The sequence below is a fragment of the Alexandromys fortis genome, unplaced genomic scaffold (genome assembly GCF_014885135.2).
Source record: "Alexandromys fortis isolate MF-2015 unplaced genomic scaffold, M_Fortis_MF-2015_v1.1 scaffold_3, whole genome shotgun sequence".
NCBI classification, from domain to species: Eukaryota; Metazoa; Chordata; class Mammalia; order Rodentia; family Cricetidae; genus Alexandromys; species Alexandromys fortis.
Window position 1 is genome coordinate 22,060,319 of NW_026067909.1, and position 20,711 is coordinate 22,081,029.

General features: G+C 38.7%; 1 protein-coding gene across 1 annotated transcript in view; it reads right to left on the reverse strand.

Annotated features, from left to right (window-relative positions):
- The window catches only part of Pnpla8 (patatin like phospholipase domain containing 8), a 45,651-nt gene that overhangs the window by 22,042 nt on the left and 2,898 nt on the right, over positions 1–20,711 (reverse strand). Inside the window, exons 2-3 of the mRNA XM_050137398.1 lie at positions 3,524–4,650; positions 3,284–3,433 (exon numbers count right to left, since the gene is read on the reverse strand). Coding sequence (XP_049993355.1) covers positions 3,284–3,433; positions 3,524–4,561 — 1,188 coding nt within the window. The 5' untranslated portion in view covers positions 4,562–4,650. The remainder of the gene's footprint in view (positions 1–3,283; positions 3,434–3,523; positions 4,651–20,711) is intronic.

Sequence of the window (20,711 nt, forward strand, 5' to 3'; positions counted from 1 at the left end):
TAGTTCCCTACCATCTATAACTCTCCCTCCAGGTGATCCAATGCCCTCTTTCAGCCTCCAGAGGCATCTTTACTTACATGAACCTATGTACCTATGTAGACATACATGCATATACATAGCTTTAAAAATAATTAATCTTTTTTAAAAAGAAAAGCTGAGTTAGAAATTATAAGGATGAACAGAGGTAAAAAGACTTACAAAATGAGACATTAAATTTATTATAAATCTAAAGTAATTTAGGAAGTAGTTAGAACATCATATACAAGTTCTACAGCTATACCATTTCCTCCTTTCCTTCTATGTCTCTCCTCCCCCCACCCCACTCATGACCCTTTGGTAGTGGTGGTGGTGTTGGTATATATGTGTGTGTGGGGGGTATGTGTGTTGGAGCCAACTGAAGTGGATCCATTCGACTTAATTAAAGGTCAGAGAGAGTTCAGGCAAAGTTTGCTCCTTCAAGGTTATTTACGTATTTATAGGATCTTTGACCTAAGGTGTGGCTACTAACTGGAGGTCTTGACCTAGGGTGTGGCTGCTTGGTGTTTTGGGTATTAAGACGGCCCACAGAGCACAGAGCAGACCTGTTCTACCCTGACAAAAGGTCAGAGAGTTCAAGCCTATTCCTGCTCCTTCAAGGTTTCTGGCAGAAGATTTGACTTAAGGTGTGGCTATTAATAGGCATCTTGACTGAGGGTGTGGTTACTTGGTGTTTTGGGTATTAACTTTATTACTTTGTTCCTTGTAGTATGTTTTTTTTTTAAAAAAAAAAAAAAAAACAAAAAAAGGCTTTTCCTATCCTCTTGTGGATGGGGTATTTAAAGGTCATAAGAAATAAACATTCGGTTGTCCTCCCAACTCTATCCTATGTCTCTGTATCTCTTTTGTTTTTCCGTTTATTCTGTCTAACATTCTAATCCACACGCCCCTACCCTGGAACAAGGCAGGACTGACATATGTGTGTATAGAATCTACTGAATCCGTTAAGCTTTGCCTGAATGTACATGTGTCCAGGGCTGACTGCTTGGGTTTAACAGCCAGAATGGGAGCTCTTCCGTGGAGGAAACTGGTTCCCCTCTCTCTGTAGCCATTGAACCTGCAGTTCTTCATTTAGGAGCAGAGGCACGTGGAATTTCCCCCACCCACATTAACATTTCAATTGAACCAACTGAAGAATACAAAAAAAAAAAAAAAAAAGAAAGGAAAGGAAAGAAAAGAAAAGCTGCTTAAGATAGTGGGAGAAATTGGCAAAAAGTTTAGTTGGCAAAGTTTACAGCCAAGCAACACACAACACAATTTCTTCAGTTCATTGATTTTAGATATTATTTAGGGGAAAGGCAGCCACTTCCTTCCAATTACCTAGATTTTCATCCCTGACTGATCTGAATAGAATTTCCACACCATATTTCTTCTCAATATTGATGGTTTCTTGTATTTGGGATCAGTTCTCAAATATAAGAGAACCCTTAATAGTTCAACTAGTAAGACAATTCCTAATAGACTAACACTGAAAACTACCCAGAAATCAATTAACAGTATAAAGAATAAACCGTGACCCACCATAATAAATATAAGCAATAAGAAGGAATCATTTAAAATTACCTGCCACATTTCCAATAAATCCTATCGATGTGCCAAGTAGAAAAGGAAGCAAACACACGAGTCCAAACTAACCTATTCTGCAGACTACAACGGAGAGGTGGGAGGAAGACTTCCGGGCACTGGCAGTGTTCTTTCTGTTGACTTCTACGCTAAGTCTGTGTGACCTTCACTTGATACAAATAAAGCTTATTCTTGAATAATATGTTGTTAAATCATTCTTTAAAACATATTTTTTATTGGAATGCTAGGTCTCTTGTAAAATTCATATTAGAACTCAGTTGTTGGTGCATTAATATTAAAAAGTAGGGTCTTTCAAGAAGTGCTTAGGTCATGAGACCTCTGCTTCATGTGTGAGATTAGAGACCTAGAGATGGGGGCAAAAGGGAGATACTGTCTTGTGAATTAGTCACAAGCTTCAGCATACAGGTAACAAGCCTTCTCCAGACCCCAGATCAGTCATTACTTTTCACTGGGCCTCTCAGTACACAGATTATGAGAAACAGATTTCTGTAGGATGTAGCCCATCCAGGGGAAGATATTTTGTTACAGAAGCTCACTAACAGAAATTTTATTTTAGATCTCTCCTTTCTGGCTATCCCTGACATGAACACTCTCATTAAAAGCACACGTATATTTCAAAATTCTATCTCTAAAAGATAAATCTATATATGAAATATAAATTTCAAATTTTAGGAATATGAAATGTTGAAAATCTGTTTATATGTATTAAGAAAATGTAAAACTTGCAGGGTATATTTCAAAGAAAAACTTAATCAGCAAAACTGTAATAAAAGGTAGAAAATAAAAGGTAGAAAAGTATGAACTAACAAGTTTCTGTATGGTAAAGTAACTAATTAATTAATAAGAATTAGACTATAATATATAATAATATATTTACAATTATATATTATATAATATATAATAAAAGCACCAACAAGGATTTAATGAAACTGTAACAATATCTTCATGACATTTCCAAATTATTAAGGAGACAAGTAAACTTGGTAAAGACCTGGGGACTCTCCTTCCCTGGGCACTCAGCTTCTTTCTCCTCAAGTGGTCGAATTGCTGAAGTCTAAACCTTGCTCACTTCTGTGTATGTAGACCATTGAAGAGAGGAAAGCTAAGTGCTCTACCGATTCGATGATTAGTTAAAATCTGGACTTTAAATGTAAAAGGACCATGGGATGGTGAATAAAAAATAGCAATGGCTTTCCATATTGTGTTTCCTGTCTTTTGTTTATAGACAGAATCCTGCTCTACAGCCTAAGCTGGTCTCACATTATTGATCCTTTTGCCTCGGTCTCCTAAACGCTAGGGTTAGAGGTGTATGACACACCTGGCTGTTTCTTATTTTGAAAAAGTGATTCCACAGTAAAAATACCTGTACTGCAATTAAGATTTTGACAATTATTAGGTAATGTAACTAACATATTTAAACTTATGCTCCATTTTTACACATGCTCAAATCAAAGTATATATAGTCACAATAAGCAGAATTTATGTCACAGAATAAAAGTGATTCATTAGCCTAGTGTATACTATAAAATAACGGACAATTACCAAATATACTGTATGATTTAAAACAACAAAAATTTTTAAGAGAAGGGCTTTGCATTCCCCACTATAAAAGGTTTATTAGAACTTATATTTCAAGACAAATATTTAAAAAGTTAGAAATTACCTTAACAGCCACTCCTTTTCCTTCAGGAAATTCTAGAAGATGAAAAGTCAGTTCTTCAACCCTGGTAATACAGAGCTTTGGGTCGGTTGTTCTTCTTAAGGCCTGAACTAAGGCTCGAGTTCTGTTATCAATACTCACTCTTGCAATAATCTACAAGGTCATATGAAATACGTGATTAGAAGATAAAGTTACCCTATAAATGGTTAATGTTTCTTAGGACCACTCTGAGAAACAACTTGCCTTTTCTCGCTGAAGAGACACACGTTTTTTCTCCTCTGCCTTCTTGTCTTTGCTGACAGTTTGCTCAGTTTTAGCAGGCTCTTCCTGTCCTTCTGGCTGACTCTTTGAGTCAGACTTTAATTTGGGTACAAGTCCACCAATGTAACCACCGACTAAGGCTTGTACGCCCTCAGTGGGACGAGAAAGGAAGTTAGCAATACTTTGCTTTGCAGACACCGGAAGAACCTCTGGCGTCTGGCTAGGGCTGGAAGGTTTGTCCCCAGCATCTAGGGAAGATCCTGAGTCTGGCCTGTCTGTCACGATGTTGGGGTCAGGAGAACTGGATTTCTCTTCTTCAAGGTCTGTTTTGTCCTGAAGATGTTTAACTTCCTTTGTTTGAGACATTTTTTCCTTGCGACTGAAGTATGAATTAATATGGTTCGCTAAAAAGTAGAATGACTCTCCAAATCTGGTGGTTATGGTGTACGTGTAATGGAAAAGGCTCCGTTTACCTGCATCGTCTTCTTTATCTGCAATGTAGCTTTTCTGTTCCACAAAAGAATTCTTTTCTGCTGATTTATCACTATAGTTTTTCAGAGACTCAATGGTTTGTTTAACTTTTTTTTGTTCTAACCAGCCCCTATCTGATACTTTTCTTAATATTCGAGAATTTGGCTTAAACTGAGCTAACCGTGAAACCATTTCATTTTGACTGCCAAAAATAGCCTTTGAAACAGAATTCAAAGTACTTTTAATACGGGACATATGAATGCTCACTTTTGTAAGTCCCTTGGGAGCAGAAGTGCTAAGTTTCAAAATTCCAATATGTAAGCCATGGTTGCTTGGAGAGGGCCAGTGCTTACTGCAATGCGCTTCACCTGTGTTCCACCTACAGCTTCTCTTACTTGTGTGAAAATCTCTGTGCACATTGATATGGGGCATTCGCCAGTAATGTTTAGAACACACAAAACGCAGCTGTTTGCTTTTCTGATTCCGACAAAGACTTCTTGCATTACTGAGGAGGTAAATATATATATCTAAAGTCAAATTAATAGACATAACTTAAAAATCATTTATTTTCTATGTGACATTCTCTCATTTCACTCCTGAGTGCTTCACTTAAATAATTCCATAATTCATGGTCTTACCTGTAAAAAAAAAGATTAATTAGTATTCAAGTTAAAAAAATAGTTCAGTTTATACGCATGACTTTGTACCCAGCAACAAACCATTCAAAACAAGATGGACTAAGGCTGGAGACAGCTCAGAACTAAAGCGCAGTTGTTGCTGCTCTTGCAGAAGACTCAAGGTTCAATTCCCAGTTCACAGCCTGGTCTCTACACCTCCCAGGTCCAGAGGATCACATGCCCTCTTCAAGCTTCTCAGGGCACTACACAAATGTGGTACACAGCATACATGAAGGTCAAACATCCAACACATAACAAATAACAATAAACAATAATTAAAAAGATGGAATACTATATTTCCAATATGACTGGTAAGATTTAATTTTAAAAATAAAAAAAAATTAAGTGTTCAGTGCAGATGTCAGTTGGGGAGTAGAAGAAGAAATCAGAGACACTGCCTACTAAGTCCTTCTAATTATGCTATTTTCTCTTTTTACTATTATTAAATTTTTGACTAGCTTGAAGCATTAGACTTTAAGTACTCTGGAGACAAGAGTCAGGTCTTTACCCCATCTGCTGCGAATCATTTATGGGATGCTCAATCCACAGTGGACATGGTATTAAATGCCGAGTCCACCCACAGATTAGAGCAAGAAAGGGCCATGTCAAGACTATCTTCCCTACCTAGTAATAGCTGCTCACTAAAGAGGCTCCCTAATTTCCCTTATCTAGTAATTTCTCATTAAATTAAGGGAGACGGATGATGGCTCCATGGGTAAGGTGTTTGCTGTGCAAGCATGAGGACCCAAGAGTAAAGTGGAGAGTGACACAAGATGACTCAGATGTTGACTCCTCCTCTACACAGTACACATCAGAAAATATGTGCACCAGCTTGCAAGTGGTCGTAATTACAATATAGAAAAACATACATAAATAGGAATAGTGTAAAATGGACAAGAGACATTATAAGCCATTCACAGATAAATAAAACAGTAAAATAATAGAAATAATTATAAAATTAAAATGCACCAAATAAAACAGACATTTTGGCCAAGTATGATGGCACGTGCTGCAGTCCCAACACTCAGAAGGCTGAGGGAAGGAGGATTACAAATTCAAGACCAGTATGAGCTTCATGGGATAAATGGCTGGGGTTACAGGGTAAGATACTGAACAAAACAACAAAAGTTCTAACCTTTTAACTAGTAAAAGTGGGGGCTACAGATGTACCTCAAAAGTACCTGACACAAGCCTCACCTAGTGCATACAAGGACACAGAATCAGTTTCTAGCACTGGGCATGGGAGGTGGGTAGCAATTGAGAAAAATACAAGTGCTATCCATTGTTGATAATGAGTTAGGAAAATAGGATACAGAAGCTTCATGGCAAAATCTGACGAAATTTTATTTAGTTTTTATTTTTTTAATTTTTCAAGACAAGAGTTTCTTTGTATAGCCCTGGCTGTTCTGGAACTCGTTCTGTAGACCAGAGTAGCCTCAAACTAAGAGATCAGCCTGTCTCTGACTCTGTAGTGCAGAGAATAAAGGCAAGAGTGTGCCACAACCACCCAGTGATCTGAATAATTTTAAATTTTATTTATTTTTTTAATGATAGAGAAAAGTCAGACCAAAGAAGATGCTATTTCCTGTGAAGAGATGTAATTCTGAGAAGTGAGCCAACACAAAACACAGCTTTAACCTTAAAGAGAATAAAACAGCTTTTTCTTGAACCAAATATGAGTGAGTATGGTCTGAGGACATAAGATTCAGGCTGACCACTGTAGACGTGGTTATGTAAGATATTAGTAGTTATGGAGCAAGGAAAGTCCTAAATCACAGTATTGAGACCTGGATCCCGATGGAGAACCAAGGAAGACAGAATACAGCAGAGCAGGTACACTATAACACAGGTTCCAGTGTTCCGATCTTAGAACATTCTAAGTGCTGAATTTGGGGATTACAGAGTCAGATGGTTAGTTAGGAGTCCATGGCAAAGCAAAAAGCAGGGTGGCAGCAACAGCTAAGAGCTTTGTCATAGTTTGGGCTACTACTGCCATAATAAAACATCAAGACCAAGAAAAAGGCAACTTGCCCACAACCAGTGACGTACTTCCCTTACTACGACCACACCTCCTAGTCTTCCCCAAAGAGTTTTACTAACCAGGGACCAAACATTCAAACACAGAAGCTTATGGAGGCCATTTTCATTCAAATCACAAGTACAAGATTATATGTTGAATCACAAGTAGGAGGCAAAGAGAGCTAACTGGGAATAGGAAGGGCATTTGAAATTTCAATGTCTGCCCTGCTAACATACTTCCTCCAACAATGCCACACCTCTTGATCATTCCCAAACAGGTCCACAAACTAGGAACCAAATATTCAAACAAATGAGCCAATATAGGAGGCCATTCTCATCAAATCACCGCATTCCATTTCTCCACCAAAGACTTGTGGCCATATCATAGCGTGAAACCCATACAGTCCAACTTCAAAGGTCCCCATAATCTTTCAGTCTCAACACAGTTTAAAAGCCCAGTTTCTTATGAAACCGAGGTAATCTCTTAATTGTAACCCCAGTAAAAGCAAAAGCAAAAAAGCAAACTATATATACTTCCACCATAGAATAGTACAGAATATACATTACCATTCCAAAACAGAGGACTAGTGAGGAACTGCTAACCAAAGCAAGACTACAATTTAGCAGGACATATCTCCAGCATCTTGAGGTTTTTAACACAATAGTGCAGTGCTGGTTTCAATTTCATTGCTTTACACAATGGCCTCTCAGGAACTCTTGCCCTCCCGGGGCCTTTATGCAGACCCTACTCTGTCACATGTGGCCTGGCCTCAGCAGCTCTCCTTAACCATGGAGGAAGATTCACAACCCCTTTACTCATGTGTCTGTCCTGTATGACTACCTGGATGACACTATGAAGTTTGACTGTCCTCATGGGAGGAAGCCTGGTCCCACACGTTTGAGTAAGATTCCTTTTGTAAGTTGCTTTTTAGAGGCAGACTATTACTCAGGCATTTCCTTTCTACAAGTGGGGAGCACAGCTGGATGCCTGTCCTGAGGGCATCCCTCCCTTTCTTCCAACCTGGAACTTTCTTCCACCTTTAACTTTTCATGTTTCAGCACAAGCCTTGGCTCCACTGTTAAATTTCCTTCCAGGTGCTCATTTCTGCTTCAAACTATACATTTTCTATTTCTTTTTTCCCAGCTTGCTCCTCTTTCTTATAGACCCTCCCAGGAGTGATTACAAGTAACCATATGACAGAGACAATATGAGGCAGTCTTGATATATTCACCAAGGAAATTAATATACTGTTTTTCAATTTTGCTTCAAGAAAAATTTTAGGACAAGAACAGAATGCAACTACATTTTTTTGCCAGACTACCACAAGAATTCTCTCAAGGCCAGTTGCTAATAGTTTTCCTCTGAAACCTCTTGGGCCAAGCTACCATAATCTACTTGCTTTTGGCACTCTCCTACTAGGACGGTCTGCTAAGCCCCGTTTACAGCATTCAACTACACTTCTTATCCACACTTCCGAACTTATCCCCATTCCTCAAAAAAAGAAAAAAAGTGTGATCAGGACCACCAGCAATACCCCACTCCCTGTAACTTCTGTCTTAGTTACTTTTTTTATTGCTGTGATAAGACACTATGTCCACAACAACTTATACAAGTTTATTGGGGGCTTATAGTTTGAGAGGGTAGATATAATCCATGACCATCAATGGCAACAGGTGTGCAGGCATGGTGCTGGGGACCAGCAGCTGAGAGCCTACAACCACTCACACAAGTGTGATGGAGACTACTCTTGTTTCCCGGCCACCCAGACCTGAATAATCACACAGACTGTATTAACTACAACACTGTTTGGTAAATGACTCAGGTGATGTGGGATTTCCCTCTGTATGCTGTGATTACTATTAATGAATAAAGAAATTGCTTTGGACCTATAGCAGGGCAGAACTTAGGTAGGCAGGGAAAACTAGTTTAGTTCCCAATTGAATGCTGGGAGGAAGAAGGTCAGAGTCAGAGAAAAGCCATTAAGTCTCCGGAGACAGACTCTGGGAACTTTAGCCAGCAGGGCACAACCTTGTGGCAATACACAGATTACTAGAAATAGGTTAAACTAAGATGTAAGAGTTAGCCAATAAGAAATTAGAGCTAATGGGCCAAGCAGTGATTTAATTAATATAGTTTCTGTGTGATTATTTCGGGGCTAAGTGGCCAGGAACCAATGATGTGGGAATGATTTCTTACTAATAAAGAAACTGCCTTGGCCCATTTTATTGGATAGAAAATTAGGTAGGCGGAGTATACAGAAGAGAATTCTGGGAGAAAGAAGGTTAGAGAAAGAGTCGCCATGATGCTCCCACTCCAGACAGACGCAGGTTAAGATCCTCTCTGGTAAGCCAGCTCATGGGCTACACAGAATATTAGAAATGAGTTAGAACAATATGTAAGAGCTAGCCAATAAGAAACTGGACCTAGCCGGGCCAGGCAGTGTTTGAAAGAATACAGTTTCCGTGTAATTATTTCTGGGTATACACTAGCCATGCGGGCGGCCGGGTGCCGGGGACGCAGCCCCGCTGCCGCTATTTCAACAGATGGCGCCCAGACGTGATGGGCTAAATCCACTTAAAAACCTGAGAGGACTTAAAAAGGAGAGAGAGAGAATTTAAGACAGCTTTTTGCTGTTTCTGGGTTGTGTGCTGCAAAGAAATTGTCCTGACTCGGCAGCAGGAAAAAACTGGCTGTTTTAAAATGCCGGCTTTCTGGGCTGTGCCGCCATTGTGATCTCTGTCTGGCTCCGGCGGGAGACAGAGCTTATGAATGGAGCATTTGGATTAAAGTGCTATGATTTGTTTGATGGCAACTAGACTGCTGTGTGCCTAAAAGGGGGACATTGTGTGCCACAGCTCAGAGGCACAAGCAGCTCCGCCATGCTACTGGTGCAATGTGCAAGGATCAGAGGCACGAGCGGCTCCGCCATGTTGGACTGGGCGGAGCCAGCATACAGTACCTGTTTTTGACCTAGGAATGTCACAGCTTAGATTCTTAAGTGCTTAGTGATTTAAAGGCGCCAAACAAAGTGCTCCTGGATAGTAAAAAATTACAGATTCACAATAAAACAGATTCAGACACTGTTGGATGAATGTACCTAGGCTTGGGAGAGAGAAGAAAAAGAATATAAAGAATAAAGTTAATTTCTTAAAAAGAAAAAGGGTAAAGTCTTTAAAGAGACAGAGTACAGAAATACAGATAGTTATAGATTAAGAGAAATAAAGAAAAATAAGCCACATAAAAATGGAAAATTCACAGAGAGTCTGGATTATGTACATTGTGTTTTCTTTAAAATTTTTGACTGTGAAGGAGCTAAGTACAGAGAGACATTCCATTATATGGGCTGCTAAGCTGAACCTGCACATATGTTCTAAAGGTATCTTGACTTCAGAATTTGGATCTAAGGTTATGATGCTTTGGAAAAGTCCTTCTTTTGTTTTCACAGAGGACCAGACCCTATGGATTTCTTCTATTCCAATTTGGTATGATAGACCACGCCCTCCTGAAAGGTTGCTGTGAACACCCTCAAAAAATTACTTCACTCAACTGCCAACTGAGATGACCCTGGCACACAGGTTATACCATGAAAGATCTAATTAACGACGCCCCCATTCAGCAGGAAGCAGTTTGGAGAGAGAAAACTACGCCCATGTTCCCAAATATTGTTTATAAATGTTCTTTTACATTTAAAGGGGGATATGATATAGATATGAATAATTTGCATTGGTATGGATTTTCAGGTCAATTTTGTTATATGTATATGTATTTTTGATCTTGATTAAGGTATTGTGATTGTGTAGTTCATTTAAAATGTAATGTATAATTAGGAAATATAGGTTGTTAATGGATAATCATTGCTAATAGTTAAGCTTGTAGTCATGTTAATTAGATTTTCTAGATATATAGAGATATATTTCAATTAGATAGGCATTCTTCATATCTTTCAAAGACTGCAGAATATGGCATTTAAAATATTTTAATAACTTAGGACTTTTCATGACAAGGAGACACGTCTGCTCCTGGCAGCACAAGCTACTTCAAGAGGAAGATGGGCATCGAAGAGGATCCTTATGGAGTCGGATAGTCATTTGGGCAAGAAACTGCTCTTGCCTGGACTGTTGCATAAACTGGACACAGAGAACCCGCAGAGAGAGGATTGCTGAACTTGCCTAAAGGTGAGATGGTCTTTCGGGGTTCCTGATTCATGAAAGAGTCTGCGAGACATTCTGCAGGACACAGCAGAAAATGACTGAACTGTCTTTGAAATTTCCTGCTTCATGGAAATGTATCTGGATACCATGGGCCTGTAGGCCGAAGATGGATGCCCCAACGGTACCAAAGAACTTTGGGTGACTGTCCAGGCAGCGAGATGTCTCTGTCATTTCTAGAGTTTTCTTATTTCTTGTGTACTTAGGTAATATTATATCCTTCTGGAGTCTTTGATGGAGTTGAAGAATGAATAGTTATAGTTTTCCTTAGTTATGGTAAGAGATAAAATAGATATAAATATTGTAACTGTAATTCTTACTTGATAACTGTTTTGTTATATGTAATTTTGCTATGTTAAGTTAAAGCCTTCTCTCTTTGTTTAAACAGAAAAAGGGGAAGTGATGTGGGAGTGTCATATATCAATCTGTTGATTTCATTGGCTGAGCAATAAAAGAAACTGCTTGGCTGGCCCTCAGCTTAGAACATAGATGGGAGGAGTAAACAGAATAGAATTCTGGGCGGAAGAGGAAGTGAGGTCAGACTCTGCTCTGCTCCCAGAGAGACCCGACAGCTCTGCTCTGGAGCAGAGACGCCATGCTTGCCATGCTACACTCTCCCAGGATGGATGAAGGCTAGAATCTTCCTGGTAAGCGCACCTTGGGGTGCTTACACACATCATTAGAAATGGGCTAGTCCAGGTGCGAGAATTAGCCTATAAGGGCTAGAGTATGGGCCAAGCAGTTCTTTAAATGAATACAGTTTGTGTGTTATTATTTCTGGGTATAAGCTAGCCATGCGGGCGGCCGGGTGCCGGGGACGCAGCCCCGCTGCCGCTCCTATTTCAACAAACCAACAAGCTTCTCTCTCCTCCAACACTCAGGTATATTTCTAGCTAGTTCTTAAATCTTGAATTAACCTATTTCTATTAATCTGTGTATTGCCATGAGGTTGTGGCCTGCTGGGTAAGGTTCCAGCAGCTGTCTCCTTCAGCAGCTACATGACATCTCTCTGACACCATCTATTCTCTATCTCTGTTCGGACTTCCCACTTGGCTTTGCTCTGCTAAGCCATTGGCCCACAGAGCTTTATTCATTATTCATTATCCAATAAAAGCAACACATATACAGAAGGATATCCCACATCACACAAGAATTTATGTCTGCTTCACAAACACAAGACAGGGCTAACTAGGAATGGTATAGGTTTCTGAAACAAACCTCAAAGCCAGCTCCCAGTGACTATCTCCAACAAAGCCACAGTTCCTAAACTTTTCAAACAATTCCATCAACTGGGAAACAAGTATGCAAAAATATGACTCAATGGGGACCAGTCTCATTCAAAATAATCATTTTAAATGCTTTGGCAGTTACAGAGATACTAGGTCAGACATGGGCCGAGCAATGAATGGCTTTCAAAAAAACTAAGAACAGCTTGGTTTTTCACTTTGGTCTTTCTGACAGCTTTATATCAACTTGACACAAGTTAAATTATGAGAGGTGGGAACTCAATTAAGAAACTGCCTCCATAAAACTGTGCTGTAAACAAGCCTGTAGGGTATTTTACTTAGTAATATGAGGGGAAAGTCCAGCACTGAGAGCAGTGCTATCCCTGGGCTGTGGTCCTGCTTTATAAGAAAGCAAGCTGAGCAAGCCATGATAAGCAAGCTATATGTAGCAGCCCTCAATGGTCTCTGCAACAGCTCCTGCCTCCAGGTTCCTACAGTGTGTGAGGTCCTGTCCTGGCTTCCTTCCACGATAAACAGTGACATGAGAGTGTAAGCAAAAGAAACCCTTTCTTCCCCAAGCTGCTCTGTGTTTGAACCCAGGAATAGAAACCCTAAGACATTCCTGGATTTGCATATTCTAACTGTTTATTTTCCTGAAGTTCTAGACAGTCATTCAACTTTGTACATCTTTAAGGAAGTGGTTTCCTTCTGTGAACTTCAGTCTGGAGTTACCCTTGCAGACCAACTGTTACAAAAGCTCATTGCTTTCCTACTATCTGATAAAGGTAAGGCTGAGTAAGCAGAAGAGCAGTCTTCATGAAATTGTTGGCAAAGTCATTAAGAAATAAATCTTTGGATGCCATCAAATCTTTCAGACACCAGTATCTGGGTCAATTTTTTTCTTCTTCTTGTATTTTCTGTATCTGAAATAAATAAAATGATGTGTATATTGTATAAACATAAGTAGTTTTACTTATGTACATGGTGTTTACCATATATGCCTGTGAATCATATGCGTACCCAGTGCTTAGGAAAAGTCAGAAGAGAATATCAAGGTTACAAAGAGTTGTGAACTACCATGTAGATGCTCAGAACTAAAACCAGGTCCTCTGCAAGAGCAACAAGTCCTCTTAACCAATGAGCTATCTCTGCAGCTCTGGACATAAATATGAGATTATATATAAAGCTAAAATAATCATGGATGCTATATGGCCTAAATAAGAAAGGTAGCAGGTAAGAGAGGCAGACATTTTAACTTATTTCCAACCAAAATCATGCTCTTTAACTAGACTGAATATATGTTTACAGTTATTTGTACTCTATGAAATATTTCATTTGATGCTCGGAGTATCTGAGATAAGTTACTAGTTTTCAATTTTCATTTATTTGAGGGTGAAGATCAGGGCAGATGGATTCCATAGCTATAACTTCCTGTGGGATTCTTAGCTCTACTTTAAGGAAAAACTTGTATTTACTATCTAAATTACTGATACGTTTTACTTTTAATTACTAGTTTCATCTGTCTTACTAAGTTAATACTACATTAGATTTCAGCTTGGGAATTAAATGGATAGTCATAGAAAGAATCAGATAACAATATAGTATCTCTTTTCATTTCTTTTTAACAAAATTGTCCTTTTCCCAGATAGCAAATACTATTAGTGAGCAGAGATAGAAATGAGATCTGATTTGAAATCAAGACTTTTATAGATTTTTGTTAGCTTAGTCAAATCTCATTTTTAAATTTTATGTTCAAGAAATGGAAAAAAGACCCACTATGTAATATTGTCTACTTACTTCTCATTAGTAATATACGAATATTGTGCATATATACATGTGCCTATATATCCTAAGTATACTATTGGGACACCTTTAAATGTCTTTTTAAATAAAGAAACACTAACTTCTAGGGTAAGGGGGCCCAAGTATCTAACACTAATACTTGGAAGGTACAGTCAGGAGGATCTCTGTGAGTTTGGGGCCAACCTGGTCTCTAGCCAGAGCTACAAAGTGAAATGCTATCTCAAAAACAAAACAAAAAACAAATAACAAAACCGATGGGTGCTGTGGGACAATGGTCTTTACCCTGTAAAGATTTGTTGCTTGTATTGCTTTAATGAAATGCTGATTGGCCAGCAGCCAGGCAGGAAGTATAGGTGGAGCAACCAGAACAGAAGAATTCTGGGAAGAGGAAAGGCTAAGTCTGCACCTGCAGAGGAAGCAAGATAAGAATGTCTTGCTGATAAAAGGTACCAAGCCACGTAGTTAACACAGACAAGAATAATGGGCTAATTTAAGATCTAATAATTAATAAGAAGCCTGAGCTAATAGGCCAACCAGCTTATAATTAATGTAGACCTCTGTGTGTTTCTTTGGGATAAGAGTAACAAAGAAGTGACACTCTAATCAAGGAGGAAGAACATCTGACCAAGAAAACAGTCATTGGAAAACCACCATCACTAAGAGGACATAACAGCATGATCGTCATTTGTAGTTTGCTGGAGCCAAGAACACCACTGTTTTTATATTCAGGAAAATACACCAAGGGAATTTTAAGTATCTCAGACAGTTTTTTAAGTGGTAAATACAAAAAGCTCTTACTTGCTGAGCCATCTCTCCTGCCCCAATTCTATACCCAGACTGAAGAGAATCTTTCCTGTTTCATCTTTTTTAATAGACAAAAAAATCTTAGTTTTAGTCCACTTTCGCTTAGCTCTTTGTATTTTGGCAGTTCACTGTGGAAAAACTAATGAATTACGAATTTTAAATTTATATTTTAAAGTCCCTAGTAATGTATCCTTCAGCAAAGATGGCTTTAGTTTTTCTTTTCTTTTTCTTTCTGTTTTTTTGTTTGTTTGTTTGTTTGTTTTTGTCTTTCAAGACAGGGTTTTTCTTTGCAGCCTCGACTGCCTAGAACTCGCTCCGTGGATCAGGCTGGCCTTAGACTCACAAGAGATTCTCCTCTCTCTGCCTCCTGAGTACTGGGATTAAAGGCACCACCACCTGGCTAGTCTTTATATTTCATAAGATGCCCAGTAGTTATTTTATAAGAAGAAAACTGGTATTTTCAAAAAGGTTTAGATCTTAGATTGAAAATAACATCTTTGGCTAAGGAAGCCAAAAGCTTTTGTCAATTCTGACAATTAAAAGTTTTGTAGAGCCATTTGTTGGTAGAACTAACCCAGAAGAATGAATGACAAACACAATAAAATGTTGTATAATAAGCCAAATTTTATAAACAGATTTAAACGTTTATTTACTAAAGTGAGTTTCTTAATCACTTTATACTTTAACAGGAATGCCTCCAGTAGGAATACTTCTCCCTCTCATAATGTTCCCTATAGCTAAGGATGTGGTTTTCCAGCAAGGGAAAGTTTTAGCTGGGAAAACACACAGACTAGCTCACTATCACTAACACATCATTATATCCTTGTGTCAGAGTCATGTGGATAAAACATAATTGTTCAATTCTAAATATCAAATCCTGGTTTTCTATGCAATTTTTTGTAAACAAAAGATGTTTTTGTCAGAAAGTTTTAAGTTTTAAATTTTTCAATTAAATTTAGTGTACAAACATGTGTATTATGTCAAAGGACAACGAGGGAGTTGATTTTCTCACTCTCTCAGACATTCCCTAGAGCTCAAGTCAGGTTATCAAGAGGGGGGGGCGGGGCAAATGCTTTTATCCAATGAGACATTTGCCATCTCAAAAGTTATGTCTTAATTCTATATTAGTGTATTTAATATTTACCCAGAGAGCTTTAAATAGCATATAAATAAATAAAGTGAATATAGAATATATTTACAGGTTAGTTTTTACAAACTTTTTGGTGACATACTTTGGTCTTTTAGATTTGTATTTAGAACGAATATCTTATTTTACAATATAAAAATCCTCCCTTAATATGACAAGTAAAAGTCACATACTTTAGGATGAAAATCTTACTTTACAATACAAAAATCTTTCCTTAATGTTACAAGTCAAAGCAATCGATACGTTAAATGAATTTATGAATGTGTTAAAGGAGAGTTAATTCCAAATTACACTTATGATATAACCTGGGTACACGAACATGTTGAAAAGTTGTAAAATTCTCATCTGTCGCAGAACCCAGGTAAACTTCACTGTTACTTGGATTTTTTAAAGTTTTTTTGCAAATTTTCTTCCCTTGTTCTCAGAACAGTTTGAGTTACAGAATGTTACATTCCAGTGGGAGGACAAGAACACATAAGGGAAACAAACATAAAAAGAGCCAAAAAATTTAAATGTTAATTGTGTAATTGCCATTTTGCATGCAAAATGTATTTGACCCTTTGGATAGCTGAGGGACACAACAAATGCCTACTCTTTGCTGGAGCAAACCAATCAAACAGTGCAGGTTGTAGGAGACTTGCTATTGCAACCAGTGACGGCAGGCTGGACCCAGAGCATCGGTGTGTTCACTAGAAAATCTGAAAATATTTATTATCATATTCATAGTCTTTCTCCCTTAATCAGAAAAGCTTCTCTCTGTAATGAACAAGAGTCCAGAATATGGTGCAGAGAGCAGTGCAATGAACAAAGGTGCTGAGAATAAGTGAGAGCTGAGTGCTGAGTCCTAAACAGGATTTGTACTACCCACTCTTAGGCTCAGGGACCATCAGGAGAAAAGCCAGAAAGAGCAAGAAGCAAAGGACAGGGAGAAGGCCTGGGAAATGCTCAGTCGTGACCTCACAGCAGCTGTGGCTGCCTTCAATGGGCCTGAGCTGCTGTGGAATAATCCTTCTGTAAACTGTAAAATCTGTTGCACTCATTGTTAATAAAATGCTGATTGGCTGGGAGCTAGGCAGGGTTTTTGAGGCAGAGAGAATGCTGGGAAGAAGGAGGGCAGAGTCAGGATTCCCGGAAGACAATCAAGACGAATGAATGTGCTTGTTGAAAGAAGGTACCACATAGGGTACAGGGTAAATAAGAAATATGGGTTGATTTAAAATATAAAAGTTAGCTAGTAACAAGAATAAGCTACTAGCCAAGCTTTCATAATTAATAAGTCTCCCTGCCATTTATTTGGGAGCGGCAGCCAGAACACACAGAAACTCTGCCTACACTACACAAGACTGGATTTATCAACAGTCAATCAAAGATAATGTGGGCTTTACCTATCCCTGCTGAACTACTGGCCACTGATGGGCTGGAGGAGCAGTCTTTGTCTTCAGTTCTGAAGTCACTGAGGAGCCAACCAGGTTCCAATGGATAGTTCTGAATCTATGAACTCAGTGGACTCCACTGAAAAGGGGGACAGGGGTGAAAGATGTAAGAAAGGGATTTGTGTGTATGGGTGGTATAATAAAAACAGAATAGAAGGAAGTTTGGAAAGAGTAGGTAGTTACAATAATCAAAATATATACTTTATACATGAATGAAGTTGTCAAAAATAAAAATTATTTTAAAAATACCCTGAATGTAAATTCTTAACTTTTGTGATAGATAGATAGATAGATAGATAGATAGATAGATAGATAGATAGATAGATAAAAAAAGCTGGAACCAAAGTTCATATGGTAAAATGCTTGCCTAGCAAGGATAAAGTCCTGGGTTTAATCCCCAGCACTGCAAAACCTGGGAATGGTAGGGCACATCTGTCCTCAGGTGGTAGAAGCATGAGGACCAGTGATGTGGGAGGGTCATATATCAATCTGTTGATTTCATTGGTTAATTAAATAAAGAAACTGCTTGCCCTGATAGGTTAAAATATAGGTAGGAGGAGTAAACAGGAGGAAGATGGGAGGAGTAAACAGAACGGAATGCTGGGAGGAAGAGGAAGTGAGCTCAGACCCGACAGCTGAGGCAGACGCATGAAGCTCAGACCCAGGATGGACATAGGCTAGAATCTTTCCTGGTAAGACTGATGCTACAGATTATTAGAGACGGGTTGATCGGGATATGAGAATTAGCCTGTAAGGGCTAGAGTTAATGGGCCAAGCAGTGTTTAAAAGAATACAGTTTGTGTGTTGTTATTTCGGGGCATAAGCTAGCCAGGCGGCCGGGGTGCTGGGGACGCAGCCCCGCCGCTTCTATTACTACACAGGACAAGCCTAAGCTAAGGCCGATGTTTCATAATTAATAAGATGTCTCCATGTCATTATTTTTGAGTTGGCAGCCAAACCAAAGCTTGCTTCATACCTTCATGAGAAAAGTCTGGAAGAAACTAAATGTGAAAGAATGAAACCTCAATATAATAAAGTCTACACACACAAATGCACAACCAACATCATACTGAATAGGGAAAAACTACTAGCTCTTCTCTGAAATTTGGAATGAGAGAAGTGTGCCCATCCTCACATTTCTTACTCAATATGCTATTTGAAATCTTAGCACAATGAGGTAAATATAAGAAATAAAAGGGAAACAAATAGGAAAATGAGAAGTCAAATCATTCTTTATACATGACATAATCTTATACTTATATGGCCTTAATATTATCACCAGAAACCTCTTAGATCAAATAAGATAAATTCAGCAAAGTAGTGGGATACCAGATGAACCCACAAAGATCAGGAAGAGCTTGTCTACTTCCACTCTCCCTTACTTTCCCCTCCTCTCTCTTTACTCCTACACCTCCCAAAGTTGTCCTCTGTCATGTGCTATGACATGCATGCGCACACGTGCACACACATGCACACACACACACCAAATAAATGTATTCTTTAAAAAATACGACTAATATGCTAGGAAGGGAAAACACTGGAATCATCTCCAATGATTGGTTAAAACAAAAGTGCTAAGCATAGTGGTGTATGCCTGTAATCTCAACACTCAAGAGGCTGGGGCAGGAAGATCACAAGTTTAGGACAAATCAGGGCTACAGGGAAAGACTCTGTGTATCAAAAATATATACACACATACAAACATGCATACATATGATTAAAATTCCAAACTAGAGGGGGCTGGAGAGATGGCTCAGAGGTTAAGAGCATTGCCTGCTCTTCCAAAGGTCCTGAGTTCAATTCCCAGCAACCACATGGTGGCTCACAACCATCTGTAATGAGGTCTGGCACCCTCTTCTGGCCTTCAGGCATACAGACAGAATATTGTATACATAATAAATAAATAAATATTAAAAAAAATTCCAAACTAGAAGAAAACTTACAAGTAAAGATGAGGAGAGAATTCTAGCTAATGTTAAAGCGCGCGCACACAAATAAATAAATAAATAAATAAATAAATAAATAAATAAATAAAATAAGCAAGCATGAAACAAAACACAAAGAGTACCTTCCAAGAGTCAAGCAATGCAGTTTTCCTCAGGATGTAGCTTATATAAGGAAGAAGTAGAAAGTTGTACTGAGAAAACCAAAATAAGAACTGCAGTTATGCAGAGGGGAGGAAAGTCTGAACTAAACCCTTTCTACATTGTAGGTTCACACATTATTTTAACATGCTCACTGAATAGAGGAAAGATAGAAAGGGCACAAGCCTGTCTGCCTTTCTGTCCTGGCCTTCTAAGCTTCATGGGACTTGCTGTGAATGCGGTAAGTTCAGTTGGTATAAACACTGGTATCTTCTACCACAGAGAAATCCCTGATAAAGTCATGCTGTGTGGCTGGGGATCTAGTACACCTGGCAGAATACTTCCTAGCACGCAGAAAGCTCGAAGTTCCAGCTATATGAGCCCAGCATGAACAAAAGTCAAGCTTTAAAAGCAGACCTGATCTACAGTCTTACTACCACCACAGTGCTGAGATGCTATGCAAATGGAAACTGGTCAGAGCTGGTTAACTACATGGAATTCCTGCAGAAACAACTAAACTCCAGAGCAAAGTCACTTCCCAAATGTTGGGCAAGGGGCAAGCACCAATGAACATTAAGTCAGATTACAAAACATGCCACAGAATGAACTATCACCTAGAGAGACTATCCACCCGCACAGCCAACAGGAAAATGTGCAAGCATGCTTTAGATATAGAACTTAGTTTAGAAATTAAGTAAGGCTAAATATCCAGTGGTAACAGGAAGAATAAAATATTATAGGCAAAAAAAAAAAAGAAGTAACCAAGAATAAAGAGTAAAGGAGACTAAATGAATACTCCTAGCTACATACTCGCTCTCTAATATGCCTGTAACCTACTGGTAAGGATTGAGAGGTTTGGGAGTGATGAGATTCTAAATAGTGAAAAGTGAAAGCTTCCCATGGCGAATATAAGGAAAACAGCTTGCACAAGATAAAAAGGGGCACACAGCAGTAAGAGGATGACCTATTTATTATTTACCTTCGGACAGTCTTGTAGATCACCACAAATTACTAACAAGTAGATACATTTTCATTAGTTTGTGCTCACCATGGTGTCAAGAATTAAAGCACGAAGAATACTAATTATACAGGAAGAACTGATACTCTGGCATTTTAGTGGCTCTCTGAAGTGAAGAAATGAATTCTTTTGGGACTCTTGATTTAAAAAATTCCGACAGAAGAAAAGCAAATGACATTCTGGTGACAGCATGAGCTGGAAGGTGGCTGATGGCATCTAAGAGTCACAATGATCAGCCCAAGACTGAGGCAGAAGAGAGACCAATGCAGACCTAGCACA